The 19,940-nt window shown below is 42.3% G+C and overlaps 1 protein-coding gene across 1 annotated transcript; it reads right to left on the reverse strand.

Moving 5' to 3' along the window:
• Positions 1–16,569: 16,569 nt before the first annotated feature.
• On the reverse strand, positions 16,570–18,057 carry ASCL4 (achaete-scute family bHLH transcription factor 4). Its single transcript, XM_048501996.1, has one exon. The coding sequence runs from the start codon at positions 17,465–17,467 to the stop codon at positions 16,850–16,852; it is 618 nt and encodes a 205-aa protein (XP_048357953.1). The 5' UTR covers positions 17,468–18,057; the 3' UTR covers positions 16,570–16,849.
• Between the last annotated feature and the right edge of the window lie 1,883 nt (positions 18,058–19,940).

The raw sequence follows: 19,940 nt of genomic DNA on the forward strand, positions 1-19,940 counted from the left end.
ATGAAATACATGATGCTACTTTATCCTGAGTGAAGATCATTGGTCCATCAAAGTCATCATTGTCTACTTTGACTGGCGAGAGTCTCACGTCTTTCAAGGTATCTGGTCCCTGATCTTTCTAATTGGAGATGCTGGGGATTGAACCTGGAACCTTGTACAAGCGAAGCAGATACTCTGCCACTGAGCCACAGCACTTTTCTGCTACACAACACAAAGATTGCCTTAATAATGGGAGGGGTTTTGCATTACTAGTATGTGAGGATATGATTTTACTCTTGTAGCAGTAATACAGTGGATTAAGAAAGAGGATGGTAAGTGTCTATGGTTCATGACAGGTAAGTATCAAAGTGCTTCCTATATGTGCAGTCTGAGTGTCATCGATTAGATTGGAATGTAAAAAAAAAAAAGATGTAGGAGCTGAAAAGCCCTTGAGCAAAGCTCAGCCCAAAACACAACTCAGTCCTTTTTCAAAAGGAACTGAACTAAACAGTTTTCAATGTTTTCTGGTTTCAGAAACCCAAAATAAAATTGTCAGCACCCCAATTATTTGTATTTTGAAAATGCGTGCTTTGATTGACTCTGCAGGCTAGAGCCCATAATTTTTCAGATGAGGTTGGATCCAACCCAAAATTTTCATGGATGCAATCGAAGAAGAAGAGTTTGGATTTATATCCCCCCTCTCTCTCCTGCAGGAGACTCAAAGGGGCTGACAATCTCCTTGCCCTTCCCCCCTCACAACAAACACCCTGTGAGGTAGGTGGGGCTGAGAGAGCTCCGAGAAGCTGTGACTAGCCCAAGGTCACCCAGCTGGCGTGTGTGGGAGTGCACAGGCTAATCTGAATTCCCCAGATAAGCCTCCACAGCTCAGGTGGCAGAGCTGGGAATCAAACCCGGTTCCTCCAGATTAGATACACGAGCTCTTAACCTCCTATTTTCCTGCCTCTCATTTCCCACTGCAGCCTGCTTGTCTCCCTGATCTGCTGCTCCTGAGGGACAGTGGACCCTGAGGAATGATTCCAGGGTGTTGGGCAGTGGCAAGGAAGGGTCACAGTACTTAAAACTGCAGCTTAGATAACAAGACATTGAGTTGCTTTTGCCCAACTCAAAGATCCTGAATTTGAAAGTGAATCGAAATAAAACTCCACAACATTGCAAGACTTCATTTAGCCGGGAAGTGTGGGTTTTGAGAGGTGACATTTGGGTGTAATGGGCCAAACCCCCAAGTCTCTTGGCATGAGATGAGAAAATGTGAAATTCATATCGAAGTTCAAATACTAAAGTTTTGGAATTTCAGGGTCAGTTCATTTTTTGGAGTTGAAATTATTTTATCTTTAACTCAGGATGTGTGGGTATGTGTGTGACATATAAGATGTACTAGAAACAGAAAAGCAACAAAGGAGTCTTGAGGTATCTTAAAGGCTGTGGAATTGATTGTAACGTTAGCTTTTTCCAGCTGCGTCACACTGGAACATCATGCTAATATATATTAAATTTGACTGATCCACATGTATTCCATATCTGAAGTTTCAAAATTGACTCTCAATTTACAATAGACAGTTCCACAGATTCTTTCATATTTCAAATTTGAAGAGCTCCTCTGCTACCCTGTTTGCTTTTTACTGGTGGAGCCTGCTGTAGAATCGCCAGCTGAGGCAGCTATCCTCCCCCCCACCCCAGTGCTGACCACCTCCTCCAGTGCCAATCTGGGCTGGTGAGCCCACTAAGGGTTTGCCAGCTAAAGCAGTCACATCTCCCCCCACCCACCCCCCATGCTGACCACATCCCTCAGTGCTGAACTGGGCTGGCCAGGGTGCTGTGGCTTGCCAACTGAGGCAGCCACCCCTCTCCTCCAGGGCCACCAAGTCACATTTATGTCATATCCGGCCCTTTTACAAAGGAGTTCAACACCTCTGATTTAGACCCTGGATGACTCTGTTAAAACAACTGAGGGAGAAGGCGGGTGGGGGAGAGGAATGAGAAGAAACAGCAGAGTTGAAACACAGAAGCAGAGAGTTGAGTATTATCTGAAGCATCTTGGGGCACAGAATGATTCTCTCTTGAGATCTGATGAGGGTTGCATTTCTGTAGATGTGCCCCTTTGCCTCCACCTGAGTTCTCCTTAAATTTTGGTAAACAAAATAAATACTGCAAATAACCTAAGAACATAAGAAAGGGCCTGCTGGATCTAACCGGAGTCCATCTAGTCCAATACTCTGCTACTCACAGTGGCCCACCAGATACCTTTGGGAGCTCACCTAAGATTCCATTGTTCTCTCACCCCAAGGGGAATGTTTCCAGGTTGAACTAGGGGACATATAAAGATGTTCATACTGTTCATGGTATGCATGTTCAAATTCCAAGAAAACGTGGTGGAAAGTGCTAGCAAGTCACAGCAGACTCATGGTGTGCCTGTAAGATTTTCAAGACAAGATACATTCAAAAGTGGTTTGCCATTGCCTGCCTCTGCGTGGGTTGAGAGAGTTCTGAGAGAACTGTGGCTGGCTTGGTCGCCTAGCAAGCTTTATGTGGAGGAGTGGGGAATCAAATCTGATTCTCCAGATCAGAGTCTACCCCTTTTAACCACCACACTGCAGTAAGTATATACACCTATTTCAAATAATGTATCTTGTTTTAGGAGGCTAACTTTTTCATTACTTTCTCCCTACTCCTCAGTTATTCTTCCAAGGTATTTTTTCTCATCTAACATTGATGATAAAATATAACACTAATTAAGTGGTGTTTGTTATCCAAAAGCCAGGAAAACATCAGAGATAAGTGATATGCAGTGCCAGGGAGGAAAAACCTGTAGTTGAGAAGGATCCTCAAGTTTGCTTTGAATTTTAAGTACATCAAATGAAAATTTCCCTTTTTGAAGTAAGTTTTCTTTTCATCTCTCTCTCTCCCTCCCTCCCTCCCACACACACTCTTAACCCCTTCCCCCCAAGTGAATAAATGTAATTGATCTGTTACTGTTTACTGTCTGGAATTTACAGGGATTGACAACCTGCTAACATTTTCCACCATACTGTTAGAACAATAGAAGTGCTCCTAACCATGGTAAAATTCCCACAGCTTTGCTGTGCCTAAACTGGCTTGAGCCGTAACTGTGCATTGTGATTCCTTGCTGTCTCTTGCACAGCATGGTTGCTATCCAGGAGTCAGTGTGGTGTAGTGGTTAAGAGCAGGTGGATTCTAATCTGGAGAGCCGGGTTTGATTCCCCACTCCTCCACCCAAGTGGCAGAGGCTTATCTGGTGAACCAGATGTGTTTCTGCATTCCTGGAGACCTTGAGCTAGTCACAGTTCTTCAGAACTTTCAGCCCCATCTACCTCACAAGGTGTCTGTTCTGGGGAGAGGAAGGGAAAGGAGCTTGTAAGCCACCTTGAAGCTCCTTACAGGAGAGAAAGGTGGGATATAAATTCAAACTCCTCCTCCTCCTCCCCTTCTTCTTCTTCTGGAAATATATACTATGACTGTGTATGAAATTGATCTAAAGCAATATATTCAGACAGTGACAGATCCTCTGGTCATAATCAGTGGGTTGACACACTACCATACTGAGAGGAGCCATTTCACCATTGACCCCCGATGGATGTGTCCCAGCTACTGTAGACTGAAGAGCCACTTGATCATTAGTAATTTACAGTTAGATTGTTGTTGGAAAATTAAAAATTAGTGATGTTTCACTGGGGATTTTGGGAAGAGATAATGTGATTTGTACAGGAACAAGCTGTAACAGCATCTATATTTGAGGACACAAAGAGTGGGCTACTGTGGGTTGGATCCAGCTAACTTTTCTATGTGTGAAAAGGGAAGGAGGTTTCCCTTTGATCATGCCCCTTCCCAAAAGTGTAGTCCAAGAACCATGAACTTTTGTGCCTATTGTATGCACAGCACAGGAACCAGCCTACCTTTCCAATAGTGAAAAAGGAAAGTGGGACACCCTTTGACCACCTAAATAAAGGCTATGTCAAGGACCCTGGCACCTGTACAGACAAAAGCAATGTGGAACAGGTGGTGTTATACTCTTTCCATGGGGGGGCTTTCATGTCTATTCTATATGGCACCAGACTTTCTCAAAATAATATTTTCAAGGGAGATAAACGGGCAAAGAGGAGTCAGATGCTTCAGCTGGAAAGGTACTATACAGAGTATCAAAGTAAGATGGTAGCAGTATGAGTAAAAACTATTCAAGAGCAGTAAGAGCTATTCAAGTAATCAGTCAAGTAGCAATTTGTACTTGAAAATGCAATAAATCACTTTGCAAATCAAGGTGTCCAGTTGCAGTTTCTTTAACCTGGTGCCCCAAATCCCGTGCTCCTCCCATTTGGCTAGTCCAGGGAACAAGCAGCCTGGGGAGCAGAGATAGGACTGAGTTTGCCCAGAAGGGATTGAGAAAATACAAAGGGATGAACAGTGAAGGGATTTTAGGATCCAAAGGATTTTGTAGTGGGGAGGGGGTGGAGGAGCCTGTGGACAGCAACAGGATATAAGGCCCATTCTGCACATGCAGAACTATGCACTTTCAACCCACTTTCAGTGCACTTTGCAGCTGGATTTTACTGTGCAGAATAGTAAAATCCACTTTCAAACAATTGTGAACGTGGCTTGAAAGTGCATTATTCTGCGTGTGCGAAGGTGCCCAAGACTGGCCCGTTAGAAATCAATGAGGATGAAATTAAGATGCAGAAATCAGATGAAAGATAGAGAATGTAAGTTTCAAGGCAAAAGGGATAATGGAAGAAAATGGATCATTCTCTGCTTGTCTTGAAGATGGAAGCCCATGGTCTTGTGTCAGCAGTAATAGGGGAACTTTGGGGAGCAGAACCAACTGCAGAATGGAGGGGCTTGAGAAAACCCTTTTATGCACCTTGATTTATGCACCAGGCATGGGTAGGTGAAATATTGGTATTGGCCAAAACTGGTGTAATGTTATAGTCCACACAGATATTGGGGCAGATTTTAGAATCTGGCCTCTCATTGGAGAATTTTGGGTTTACACTGAAATTGGTGAAATTTTAGGATCTGAGCACTTACTGGAAAAAAATTGCCAAGATCTGAGCTGCTGTTGTGGGTTTCAAACCTTTCTTTTCAGGAGTATGGCTTACACTGAAATATATGAGGCTACAGGTCAGGCACCCCACAAGGTTAACAGGAATCATCACCTCCTCCTGTATGCCCAGCTTGAAGTGGAAAACTTCAAGGGTACAGGAGTCTCTTGGTTTATTCCAGGTAGGAGAGACAAATCTCCCATGGTCCTTGGCTTACAACAAACCTAGGATACTGGAAATTCCCAGAATCTTTGAAGGTTGTCTATACACACCCAAAAGCAGGGGGTGTGGAGGGAGGAGATTCTCACTCTTTAAAAGTGTCTCTAAAGATCTGCCTAAACCAAGAGACTGATGTGAAGTCTTTTGTACATCACGGAGGTCTCATAGAGAGGGCCGAAGCAGGGATCAAGGCAGCCACAAATAATGGCTGGAGGTGGTAGTATGGACAATCCTGTATGGACAATCCTGCAGGAATGAAAAGACCCCCTCCCCCCCAAAAAAAAATCTTGCTAAAGCACAGGATCTATAGTAGCGTTTGTTGAATTGCTAGAGGCTGGTTTTCAATTCAGGGAATTTCAAATAGATATAATTATCACTTGGATGCTGTTCAGGTCTTAGAGGTACTGCCAGGACTTTCATGAGGGAACAAAACCCTCACATGGAGAAACCGTAGGGAAAAATATATGGAAGGGATTGATATTCTTGTGTGGGTGTTGCCTCAAAGTTCTGTCTGAAATAGCTCTCAGAATCGGTGTCTGTATGTTTGCCATTTTTGGTATGGCTTAACACTCCCATTTCCCCAAGAGCAAAGAGAAAGATGGGAGCACAAGAAAGCCTACTTTTTTTTCATGTCCCTATTGTACAAGAAATATCTGTGATATGTTAAGAAAAATAACTATATATAAACTGAGGGCCACTATCAGCAAAACCAGCACTGGTTTAATCCAGCCAAATTGAATAACTGTTTAAGTTGGAGGGATGTAAGCAGGCATTAATGCCTTATGGATATCAATGTTCCAGTTGTGCCTATTAATAATTTTCTGCTACTAAACCTTGACAAATCATTCTCCCTACTACATTCCTGTTATGCCTTTGGGGAGGATTTTGTGATTGTCTATTGTATTGCTTCAGCAAATGTTTCCAGAAAAGTTGTTCCATGTTCTCTAGTGCCCACCCCTCTTTGACTAAGCCTACATGAACTCTACATAAGAACATAAGAACTAGCCTGCTGGATCAGACCAGAGTCCATCTAGTCCAGCATTCTGCTACTCGCAGTGGCCCACCAGGTGCATTTGGGAGCTCACGTGCAGGATGTGAAAGCAATGGCCTGCTGCTGCTGCTGCTGCTCCTGAGCACCTGGTCTGCTAAGGCATTTGCAATCTGGGATCAAGGAGGATCAAGATTGGTAGCCATAGATTGACTTCTCCTCCATAAATCTGTCCAAGCCCCTTTTAAAGCTATCCAGGTTAGTGGCCATCACCACCTCCTGTGGCAGCATATTCCAAACACCAATCACACGTTGCGTGAAGAAGTGTTTCCTTTTATTAGTCCTGATTCTTCCCCCCAGCATTTTCAATGAATGCCCCCTGGTTCTAGTATTGTGAGAAAGAGAGAAAAAATTAAACTCTATTGACATTTGAGTCATGGGGTGTACACAGAGGTGGGATCCAGCAGGTTCTCACAGGTTCTCAAGAGTAGGTTACTAATTATTTGTGTGTGCCGAGAGGGGGTTAGTAATTGGTGATTTTGCTGGCAGGGGCTGATGGGATTTGTAGTCCATGAACATCTGGAGAGCTGCAGGTTGCAGACCCCTAGAGCTTTCCAGGGCCTTTTCAGTCTCTCTCTCCTCTGCACAAACAGTGCAGAGGAGAGAGGGGCTGAAGATCCCTCTCCCTCAACATGCCACTGTGCCAGTATAAATCAGGGTCCGGCCCTGCAGCCTTGGGAAACAAATTTTCTTACACCTGACATGTGACTGAGTCAAAGTCTAGTTAGGGGAACCCCCAAATACAATATGTTAAAAACCATAACATGTAATTTGGGCTCTCTCAGTTACTAGGAGGGTACTTGAAGGCTTGTCAATCCTACTTTGGAGTGATTCAGTTTAGGAGGTTGCCAGAGCCTTGCAGAACTGTTGATTGCCGCCTATGACCATTGCAAATGCAATGGAGTTGATCAAACTCTGGGAGCAAACCTGGCTCACATTATTTCTGCTTTGTGCATCAAAGTGCTTCACCTCTTGTTCCAGCCCTTCCAAGGACAGCTGCTCCTTGCAATGGCAAAAGAATTTCCCTTTGAAGTATGTTGTGCTCATTCCCTTGTTCCAAAGAGATATCAGATGACTGATTGCATTTGTGTACTTTATTGTCATTCTTTCTGTTTTCCTTTGGCGATTTATTGACACAGAGTAATGTAACTTAAAAGGGACTTATTCTAGTTATTACTGGGGGAAAATAAACTAAAGGAACCATTAAGAGATTTAAAACAATCTCATGGTTAGGATTACCCGTCTTAAAAATAGTGATAATATCAAAGAGCTGGTAGATTTGTAATTTAATTGAACTTTGTACTTGTTGGATAGAAAGGGTAAAGTATGCGGAAGGCTGATATAAAATGGTCAGGCATGAGGCTGAGGAAGTCCATGAAGTCTTTTTATGGTAACCCATAATCATGTTGGTGGGGAGACATCTTCTGGTTTATGTTTTCATTAAAACATTAATTCTGAAAGAGTGACAGGATGGATCACTATCTGTTGTCAAACTTTGGTAATGATATGCTAGAGGCTTTGAAGAAAACCTTTGTCTAGACAAAGTCACCTTAGGAAAGATTTCAAATGTATATTTTATTTTGAATCTTTGCTCATTTTGTGGCATTTATGCTGGATGATCTGTCCTTCAGAGGTATCTTGTCCTTCAGAGATCTTACGTTGGCTTGCGCTTTTGACCTTCAAATATATTACATTGATAAGGCACAATCTAGCAAAAGCTAGTTATGATTGAAAGAGCAGTGCTAATCAGGTCTACTCAGAATATTTTCAGATCTATTCAGCGGGGCTTACTCTCTGGAAAGTGTTCTTGGGATTGTAGTTAAATTCCAGAGTGAGATTAAGTCATGATTAAATTGTCCTATTGATCTCAGTAGAATTTAGTCATGACTAGATTGTGTCAATTAAGTAAAATATCTTGAAGAGGAGATTACGTTGATGGAACACAACTAACAAGTAATTTTATAGCAAGAACCCTTAAACTGAACTGGCTGCCTGCTACAGCCAAATGGAACTGAACATCTTGCTCAGAGGCTAATCTGTGTCACTTCCTTTCAGGGATCAATACAATAACAGTGCAATCCTATGAGTTAATGCAGTTTAAGTCCAATTGATTTAAACTGGAGTAACTGCATAGGGTTTCTCTGTAACATTCCAATCCTAGCACAAGCTCCACTGAATAGACCTGAATAGGATTCTTCTTAGACCTGTTTAGGATTCCTGTTTAGATGAGCCATCTTTAGCAGGCCTATTTGGGGCAGCATAACAGATTTTTTTTTCTTCCCACTGCACCATTGTTCTTTTGGACAGCAAGATTCGAGTCCAATAACACCTTAGAGACCAACAAGTGTAGGGGTGAGCCAGCGAACCCAGCAGAGTCTCAGACAGTGCACAGGAATGCCTGCGCCATCTGTCCCCTTCTGGGTGCACACGCACACCCATCACGAGATCCCCCTGACTCACAGGTCACCAGATGCCTGAGTCATGGGTCACAAGACCCCCAGATGTGGAATTGACCCAGACGGAGACGTTTCTTCCTGCACGTACACTGCCCCCGCAGGTTATGAATTGTGCAACCTTCTCCCGCTCTCCCGCCTTCCCCAAACCCTAATAAAAGGTGCCAGGGACTACGGTACGGCAGATTAGCCAGATCCACGGATCGCGCTAGCCCGCCGCTGGCTTCTCTCCACCGGATGATATCGCTGCGTCTTATCTCTTCATTGCGTCGCCATACCGACTTCAAACAAGATTTTCAGGGTATAAGTTTTGAGAGTCAGAGCTCTTTGCCAGATAATCTCTACCTGGGAGAATTCTCTGTCTGAGAGATTCTTACTTGCAGGGGTTACAGCAGATAGATTTGGAATTACAATACCCACTGGATGTAGCAAGGAAACAGAATGAGAGCAAGAGGTAACTTGCTACAAGTTAGCCCCAAAAGATACGACAACAGAATACCACTTATGGTCACATGCAAGTGGTTCAATGCATCATTAACAATCTACAATCTCTACTGGACAATGATACTCCCCTCTAACAGGCATTGAGAGGCAAACCTTTTCTTTCCTACAGTCAGCCTCCTAAATAACTTTTCACCTACAGCAGCATCCTTCCTAACATGAATACAGATTCTGGGAACAAGGTCTACAACAAAACCAGATGCCAATTCTGTCCCTACATCCACTCTCACAATATAATAATCAGATTTAAAAACACAGTCATACCATCTCAGGTTTATTCAGGGGTTCATCATTCAGCATTATATGTGTCATGAAAGGTCGGCAATACCCTTCAACTCTTTACATCAAACAAGCAGAATACATGGACACAAATCTGACATTTAAAAACACAATACTCAAAAATCAGTGGAAGAACATTTTAATCTTCCAGGTCATTCCACTGCTGGCCTAAAGGTGGCAGTCCTCAAACAGAGAAGCTTCAATGAGAGATTACAATGTGAGATTGCTGAACTTGAGTTCATTCACAAATTCAGAACAATCCCCCCTTTCCTCCAGGGCTGAATAGGGACATAGGATTTTTATCCCACTACAGATGCTAATACTCTGCCCCCAATCATTTCCCCTCTGCTCTAATCAAGCTGATTAAAATGTGCCTCTGCATCCTGAGTGCCCTCTTTACAATATCCTTCCTACTGTCACTATGATATAAGGACTCAGAGATCTCTATTCCAACTCATATCTGGTGAAAGGTAAGCATTAAGGGAAGGGGTCTGCTCAGGGATATAGACGAGATTAGGGACCAGGTGCTCGGCGGCAGCAGCAGCAGAAGGCCATTGCTTTCACTTCCTGCATGTGAGCAGAGTGCTGGACCAGATGGAATCTGGTCTGATCCAGCAGGCTCTTTCTTATGTCCTTAGGGACAGTTCAACTAGTTGTTTATTGTGCTTTCAGTAACTTATGGACAGATCATGATTTGGCCATGATACAAGGGGCTTCCAACTTTCCTCTGCCCATCATTTAAGCACTGATACTAGCCTAGTTTGTAAATGAACGAAGAGAGCTGCTGATCTCTGTTCTACTGGCATAAAGGAGCCACAATGATATAGTGGTGGGAATGGGGGACTAAGACCATGGAGGTGAGGGTTCACATTCCACTCAGTCATGAAACTAGCTAGGTGACATTGCCCCATATGTTCTTTGGTTGCTTCCAGATGGAACTATTTTTCATCCTTGCATCCAAAAGTGAATCACTTCTTGGGGAGTAGATGGGGGCTTCCACACAAAATCGTTGTGTGGTGGTTGTCCCCATTCTGGTTCTTCCCTGGCTCCACTGTGATTTTTCCAAACATATTTTGCTTTGAACCTTACTGAAACATCATACTCAAAGGCCTTTTAAGGAAAGCCCCGACTGCCAATGGGCTTTTTGCCAGCTATTTTTCAAAAACTGCAGTATAGTGATATACAAACTAATGAATTAAAACAAACTGCCAAAATTGCCCATCTGAGTCAGGGGAATGGGAGGGGGCCTATCTAGGCAAGCTACATTGCTGCTGTGATTACAAGGGCATTTGCAGCAGCAGCAACGAGAAGGAAATTGTGCATTGTCCTAATGTAGCGGCAACCTTCGTCTCTCAGCCTAAAGTACCTTACAGGGTTGCTGTTTGAATAAAATGTGGGATGCTGACCTGAGCTCCTTAGAGGAAGGGCGGGATAAAAAAATGAAATATGCAAAAGAACAGAACAACTGCAGGATAAACTCTCATGGGCAGAATCTTTTCCTGACTTTTAACAAAATAATTATGTCAGTCAATAGCAAAACATTCTTTAAGATCTTACAGTTTTATTCCAAGTTTCCTCAAGATGTTTTGTTTCTGATTGTTCTCTTTCCATCATTTCTCTGTTTCTTCCCGATTCCAAATGAAGATTTTTCTCTGTTTCACCACCACTAACCATGCACCTTTTTTGTTTCCACACAACATTGTTTTCTAGTCCGGCACAAATTGTAAACAGTGTTTCCCCCCACTAAAAACTCTACTTTTTAAAAGCTGGGGAGGATATTTCCTGGCACATGCAAACACCCTCTTCTTCTGTATTTTCACAGTGAACTGCTTGGTGTCATTGCTGATACCAACAGCATTGAGATTTTAAAAACTAGGTCAGGGCACTGTTGCAACTGGCAAGCTCTTAGCTCTCTTAGATCAGCATTTGAAAAGTTCTTGAAATGTTCTCTATCCTTCCCCCACCCCCAGCAGCAGATGAATATAGATGACCACAATGGGACTCTCAGTACCTTCCAACAATTAGCATTACCAAAAGATTCAAGTATTGCATTATTCTGGAGGACTAAGCAGTGGTATACCACATGACCCCTCCTTATACTGAATCACGTTCTTGGTTCAACAAGGTCTGTATTCTCTACTCAGGTTGATAGCCGTTCTCCAGGGTATGAGGCAGAGATCTTTCACATCACCTACAAGTGGGTCTTTTAAACTGAAGATGCTGGGGATTGAATATGGGACTTTCTACAAGCCAAAGAAATGCTCTACCAAGGAGCCCTTCCCCAACACTATGCCAATGTATGGGGGTGGGTTTAAGTGTAATATTGTGGTTTTCTTGAGAAATGCTACACATGCATCATTTTTTAAAGGTAAATGGAACACCATGATAGTGGCAAGACAAGTGTGTGTATATGGCCGGGGTGGGGTTGGGTGGGGGACTGTATCCAGAGTGAAAGGAAACCATGGTTTAAACGAGTGAAAAATCTGGTTAACCTGTGCTACATGGAATCTCTGCTGCAAGTATGAACTGAACAATAGTTGCACTGTCAATATGACCACCATGGAAAACCCCTCCATGTGGGGACTCATCCCATGCCTGTTCAAATCAGAATAAAGGTGGTTTGAGAAAACATGGGGGGGGGGGGGAATGAGGAAACCGTGAAATGTCAACAAATGGGAAAGAACTCTGTGAAAAAGTTCTGAGAAAATCTTCAGCACCCAAACCTCAGGAAAACTTTTATGTTAAAAGACCCTTAAAATATGCACAGCACTCTCTCTCAGATATGTACTCCAAGAGCTTGCACAACCATAATGCCCACAGTAGAGTTCAGCAGTTCACTGTTTTTGTTTCTACTAATACTAGTTATTATGACTATAATTGTAATTATCCCATCTAAAGCTTTAGCTTTAGACTAAAGACTGCTTTAGACTGCTTCACTACTAATTTCATTTCACAGCATACCTCCTGGGTTTCTGTTCAGAAATGTACCTTCGTCATTGATAACAGAGAAGGGCTCAGCATTAAATGTGAGGCGTGTTACACACACAAGCTCATTCCTATATCTTCTGCGTTAACCTGGAATAATGTAGTTCTGCACTCGAATCACCATGATAGGTTAGGATGTTCACTTTTTTCATAATCCAGGGCAACAGTGGTAATTTCCACAATTTCACTACTCCTTTAACTGTTTTGATTGTGATTTGAACAAGGGTAGACACGCTGTTAATTCCAGGTGGGTAGCCACGGTGTTTCTCATACAAGGGCAGGCTTGCGTGGTTTTCCCATTGTTGCTGTGGCTGCTAATATGCCACAACGGCAATGGGGCTTTCACATGGTAAGTTTTCCTGTCCCATTTCCTGATCAGTAGCCATCAAATAAACACCCCATGCCACTAGGGCATTTTAATTTTTTTAATGACTATTGATTACTATTACAACATTATAATAATATGTGTATTGGGTTCACTGAATTCCTAGCCTTTTTTAAAGGAGTTATTTGTTCTGTTCACTGTAGGAATGTGCCTTTTGCCTTATAACTCTGCAATCAATGAAAGGCACCACTTAATTTTTTTTTATGAAAGCTGGGGTTCACACTGTTATAATATTATGACAATAGTCCACTGTCAAATTAAAAATCACTGCATTCAGGAGCAGGGGGAGGGAATGGCTGTTAAAGGAACATATGAGAGAGAAATCGCAGCTGAAAGATGGGATCAGGAAAATGTAAACATTCCCTCCCCACACAGCAGGGTTTGCTGCTATCTTTCCCAAAATTTTGCAATACATTAAATTTTAGACAGAATGTAGAAAAGCTGGGGAAAACTTGGAAAGTGCATGAATACACCACAATGCTCTGGGAAAACAGGGGAAAATATGCCATGTCCCAATAGCATCAAACTCAGAGTCAGTGTAGAAACCTACCTCTCTTGATTGTTGTTCTGAGGTTATTAAGGCGGAAATGAAAATAATATGCAGCTATGATGCACTCTGCCATGAGGTATGTTGAGTGGCCTTGAGCCAATCAGTCTCTGTCAGCCTCACCTACCCCATAGAGTTGTTCTGTGGATAAAATGCTAGAAGAGAAATGAAGTTTGCCAACCTGAGCAATTTAGGGAAAGGATGGAATGAAAATGTACTAGTCCAGCAGTGTGTGTGTGTGAGAGAGAGTATTTCCCTTTCTAGACTTGTGAGGTGACTTTGGGCAGTCACAGTTCTCTTAGAACTCTCTCAGCCCCACCTACCTCACAAGGTGTGTAGTGTGGGAAGGGGGAGGGAAGGTGATTGTAAGCTGGTTTGAGATTGCTTAAAGGTTGAGAAAAGTGAGATATAAAAACCAGCCTTCTTTTTCATGTTTCTCAAGCATACTGAGAACAAAAGGTATTATTACTGCAGTTAAAAAAACAACAGGAACCCCCCCAAAGCCACTCATTAGAATTTATCTTCTTTTCAGTGTAGTTAAGTAACAGTAGGAGGTTGGTAGAGGTCTTCATACAGATTGTAGTCTGAATTGAAGAGGGAATCATATTCCCAGGCACTTTCCTAATTGCTGTGTGTATAAGCCTGACTTGCAATAACCCCAGAAATGATTTATTTTAGCATAGCCTGCAAGAACACAGCTTGGAGTGTGGTCAAGGGGGAATCAGTGGGAGAGGATGAAATTCAGGGAATCAAGTGGGAGCACTTGTGGCTTTTATTGAGGCCCCCTCTACCTTTCTTCCCATCTTTGGAGCACTGTCTTTTATCTGTTCATTTTACATGTTACCTGCCAGAACATTCAGATGGATGCAGTCGTGTATTACTTTCTTTTTTACATTCTGATATATTAGGGTACATGTGCAGGCAGGGGCGTACCACCCAGGGGGACATATGGGGTCCAATGTCCCCGGGCTGCGGCCATTTAGTCATGTGGGGGAAAGAAAATCGCCCCCACACTCCTCCTCCTCCCCATGTCCATACACTGACTTCAAAACCTGGTGCAAAAAAAGTCGTTTGGTCGTGGTGGGGGAGGATGGCCGCCCATACGGTGGTGGGGGGAAGAAGTAAAACAGATTTTGCATGGGGCTAGATTTTCCCTCAATACACCTCTGTATGCTGAACTACCAAGAGTTGTTGTCGGTCTCCTGACAAAGATCTCCTCTCACCACCAAATCACATCACATTCCCCCTCCCCATATACACCCTGACGTACAGACCCACACAAGAATGGCTATGCTGCTATTATCCTCCAGTGGCACCATGTCTAACTCAAAATATGCTTGATATTGATTAATTAGGTGCTTATTAAAGAATGGAACAGAGTGCAGGACCCAAGTTGACCATATTATCTTTCAGAGTTAAAATTATGACTAAATTTAACAAATTTAACAATATCCATTGATTCTGAAAGATGCAAGATTCCATACTTTGATCATGGACACATGGAGTGTTCGCACCAGCTTGGATGCTATTGGAAAGCTGTTTTCTGTGCTTCTGCAGAGCATTGTGGTGTTTCTGTGCACCTCCTAGGTTATCTTTATCTTTCTTGTGATCTCTCCCAAACCTGCTTTGTGCCAAAGTTTTGAGAAAAATTGTAGCACAGCTGTGGATGGGAAAGTTCTTCCCAGTGTTGGCTGGTGTTATTTTCAGTGTCCCAGTCTCTTCGGCAGCTGTCCCATTATTGAAGGTCTTTCCTCCTTTAAATCAGTTACTGGCCATGAGGCTACTGGTTGACTAGCCCGTGAACACATGGATCTGTCTTATGCTGATTCAGACCTTTGGTCCTTTGAGGTCAGTATTATCTACTCAGACTGGCTGCAACTCTCCAGTGTCTCAGGCAGAGATCTTTCACATCACCTGCTGCCTAGTACTTTTAATTGAAGGTACCATGGATGGAACCTGGGATCTTCTGTATGCCAAGCAGGTGGTCTACCAAAGAGCCGTAACCCCTCTTCTAAATTGATATATTATCATGTCTATCAGGCTCCCTGCATCCCCTGCTTTCATTTTAAAAAAACAATTAAAGCTATGCTTTTCCCCTTATACCTCCACAATGAAAGGTGCTATGCACAGAAAGGCAGGAATTCAGAAAAGCTGATAGACTGTTATGTTATAGTGGTATAACAAAGGAAAAAGAGAAAACCCCTGCATGGTGAATCCAGGGGACTAGGGCAGAAGAAGTGCTTGGAAATGTGAAGTATGGAAACCCCGTTGCTGATTTACTGTATCAACTGCTGCAGCAGCTATAGGCAATCAACAGAAAAACAGCTCCATGTAGAAGACTTGCAGACTTTCACAACATTTAAAAGAACCAATAAGTGTGATATCTTCTAATTAATTCAAATCATATCTAGAGACTCTGTTCAGTGTTATTCTACCCTCTCTTGCAATAAACCTCTGAAGTCAAATAGTCTGAAAGAAAGCAGCTGGCTGTCCCAAGTTCACCCAGTCAGTTTCCTTATTGTGTAGAGATTTGAAACTGGTTCTCCCCAGTTATAGTCTGACAATAATTGCCTTATTACACCCTCTTCCATTAAACTACAGTAGCTAAATCTTGACTCTCTGGTCATATTTTTTAGCACCAGGGCATCCTAGATGCAAAAGTTTGATGTGGAGAAAATTAGGTGTACTTCAATCCCTCCCATTTGCCATCATTGAAAGTCACCATTCATTCAAGTACCACTAAAACCACTTGTTCCAAGTGAATTGAGACTTCATTGAGACAAACATAGCTAACTTAGGCTCATTCCGCACATGCAGAATAATGCACTTTCAAACTGTTTTCAGTGCTCTTTGAAGCTGTGCGGAATGGCAAAATCCACTTGCAAACAGTTGTGAAAGTGGTTTGAAAACGCATTATTTTGCGGGTGCAGAAGGGGCCTTACTCTGGATCAAGGGTGACATGTTCTTTTCAAATTAGACAGGATATACCCGAATTAGTTTGTACAAACATTTGCCTACCAAATCTGATAACGATGTCTTAACAAGAAACAGAGAATTATCAACGAAGAAAATCAAGTTGATTTGTTTTTATTGTTCTCCCTGTCTGAAACATACAAAACATTATTAGTTCTCCCTGTCTGAAACATACAAAACAAAAGAATATTTTAGGTTTTTAAAGATTATTTCAGTCATACTCATTCCATTGCTTTTAATGGCATAAATAAGGAAATTTTAGAACATTTTTTCTTAAGCGCTTGCAGTCCAAATGAACCATGGAAATAGTCATTTGAAATAATTAAGATACCTTTTTTCATCCCATTGCTGGAAACTATGCACATTGTTCTGCGGGAAAATCCATGCACATTTAGAAATATGACTGCTTTAAAGAAAGAAAGAATGGGATCTTGAAGTGTCCTTCTCTGAAGATGCTGTTTCCTCGCTGCAAACTTCCTCGAGCTCACTATATGGAGATGAAGGCAATGAAGTTTTAGATTCTCCATCACTGTTGCATTCTTTTCTCAAACTAAGAACAGGAGCAACTGAGGTCTCTGTAGCTGGAAGGGCGGTCTTAGTAGTCCCTAAAGGATCACAGTCCAACAAATTCTGAAGGTGCTTGATGTAACTTATGGCCGCTTTCAGAGTCTCTACTTTGCTAAGACGCTTGTCAGCTAACTCCTTGGGGAGATGGTCTCGCAGGCGAGCGTAACCTTCATTCACACAACGAACCCGTTGCCTCTCCCTCTCATTCCTCTTTCGGATGAAGGCAGGCTCGAAAGAATAGTCGTAGACTCCAACGTACCCGGAAAAAGGTAAGTATGAGAACCTTCCCGAGTATCCATTGTAGGCTTGGTGGTTCCAGTATGTTGGATTGAAGCGGATAGGAACAGCAAATGGCTCTTGGAGTGGTAACCCAAGGGGAGGTGCACGGCTGCTCCCAAGGGATGTTGGTCCTGGGAATGAGATCCTGTTCAGTAGCTCATCATCTTTACCACTTCCCATTCTGCGGCAACGTAGCAGCAATTTCCCCAAGCAGATCTGGTGAATTAATCCATCAATGGGAAGGTCCAGTTGCTGAATCCGCCATCTCACGAGACACAATGTATTTGTGTTTACTGAACAGTAGATCTATGCCCAAAGTTTGCTGCAACAAGGATGCATCCAGGATTTTGCCCAATGTCTGAAAATCAGCTCTGTGCCTGGATCTGTTATTACAGAGGCAAGATGCCTTCTAATTTATAAGGAGGCTTCCAGGACCATCACTCCACACTTTAAACCCAGGTTTTCTTCTGATCTTCATATTTCAAAAGATAATGAAAGGGTTCCTTCTGTTCCTTTTCTCCTAGCTTGGATGTGTATGACTATAGAGGTAACACCAAACACAAATAATCTCCCAGGCTGTAAACACTCCTCTCAATTGTAATCCATAGTGCCCTTTGATATTACCTTGCTCCAAAAGGATGGATAACTTGAAAAGTTTGCATCTGCCAAGCACTGCCAGAGCTCCTCCTTCTAGAGAGTCAAGGATCTCCTGACAGCTGAAAAATTAGCCAAGGGGGCCAGCCTTTGTTGTTCTTTCTGTTAATTGTAATGGAAGCAGCCCCTGGAGAAGTCTGCAAAGTTATGCTATATTTGACTAATATGTGTCTGTGTAAGAACCTTATGTACAAACAGGGGAAAGAGTGCTCCCTTGTGGTTGCAAATTGTGTCTGAGAAGGTAAGTAGGCGTGCATCATGCTAGACAATTGTTCTGTCAATTATGCTTTTTACAACTTAAAAGGATACTTCTGCAATAAAAAAAACCTACAGTTGCATCTTCTGTGCAAAAGATCCTTTATTTTCTTATCACCATGGGCTGGAACAATCCCAGCAGCCTGCAGGACATAAGAGTCAAGGCATTCTATGTTGCAGTTATGGAGTCCAGCACTACACTGAGTCAAAATCCTTTGGTGGGGGAGGAAGAAACATAGTGACTGATTGGAAAATCTTTGCAGATTTTTATTTCTGTTTAACTGACACAATTACTATTTCTTTTAAACTGGCAGTTCATCCTAAGCAGAGTTGCCTTTTCTAAGTCCATTGAAGGAAATGGGTTTGGAAGCATGCAACTCTTCTTGAAACAGCACTGTAGATATCTTGTTTTACAGGGTCCATTGACGTGATAGGCCTTGATCACTCCCACTTGCTAATTGTGGCACAGTGCATTCATTTTCTTATTTATGTTCTTAATTATTAGTCCATCTTTCTTGTTGAGACTCAAGGCAGAACACAAAATTTTAAAGATCATGGCAATAGAACGGTATAATATATGCAATAGATAACAGAATAAACAGTCCAAAAATTTGAATCTACCATCTAATTAAATGCTGTTATAGATGCTGGCTGTAGACATTTGATTGGCCGCCTAGTTCTATTGCTCTATAATTAATTCCTAGGGGCAGAAAATGTCAAGGATCATGGGGAGAAGCTAAATATACCTGAGCGGGTGGGGTGGGGTAGCTTTGAAAAAGTTGGTAGGACTTTAAGAAGAAAAAATAAGGCACTCCAGGCAACAGTATTATTCAAAGTAACCTCCCCCCGCCCCCAAGTGCAATCCATTCCATATAGTAACTTGGGCAAGTTAAATACAATAAGCTCCACTGGTTTCAGTGTGATTTATATATGACTAACTTTAGCAAGATCTTCTTCTCTCCAGTTTAGCCAGAGTTCAAAAGACAGAATTGCACTTTTTTCCACAATAACACAAGCTCTTTTCCTTGCTTTAGATGTTCATTTCAGTGTTTACTGTAAATAATGCTCACCTGCTACTTCTAAAGCTGATGAGTTCCAGCCTGCATACATGACACAGCCATTTCATAGAGATTTTTTTTGGTCTTGTACACAAAGGAGGCAATTTTATGAATAATGAATATATCTGCTTCAGAGACTGAAAAAGGTAGTGTGGTGTTGTTCACAGTTAATACTTCCCTCTGCAAGAAACGAAAATATTAACAGGTTTTAATGTACACGTTCCATATCCTTTCCTACCAAAAGTTCCAAGTGTGGTCAGCAGTGCTCCGGAAGAAGAGAGAGTACTGTGCTTCTGCAGTAGAAAATAGTCCCTTAGTTTTTTGAGGGGCAGGGTTGGGGAAAGGGTTTGGGAGTGCTGTTGCCAGGCCCAGCTTGGTGTTTGGGGTGGGGAGGAAGTGCCCATGGATCAATTCACAGTTCTTATATCTTTCAGTGGGACAGAGTATAGTACCGAGCAAAAAACTGCAGAATGATATCTGCATTAGGCTGTTGCAAAAACGTGAACAGGAGTCTTGGAGCATATTTAAGACTAACAAATGTCATTCTATCAGAACACAAAAAGCTCCATTGGGCAAGCTTATGTATATAGTATAGGAAATGCCCTCTCAGATTGTAATATTGAAACTTTTGCATAATGTTATTGTAAATCAGATATTAACCTAAGCAACATGGTTCCCTTTTCACA

Source organism: Sphaerodactylus townsendi, linkage group LG06 (assembly GCF_021028975.2).
Source record: "Sphaerodactylus townsendi isolate TG3544 linkage group LG06, MPM_Stown_v2.3, whole genome shotgun sequence".
NCBI lineage: Eukaryota > Metazoa > Chordata > Lepidosauria > Squamata > Sphaerodactylidae > Sphaerodactylus > Sphaerodactylus townsendi.

What these genes read in the sequence shown, in the direction of transcription:
- ASCL4 (XM_048501996.1), bottom strand. Translation starts at nt 17,467, where the DNA reads ATGGGAAGTGGTAAAGATGATGAGCTACTGAACAGGATCTCATTCCCA.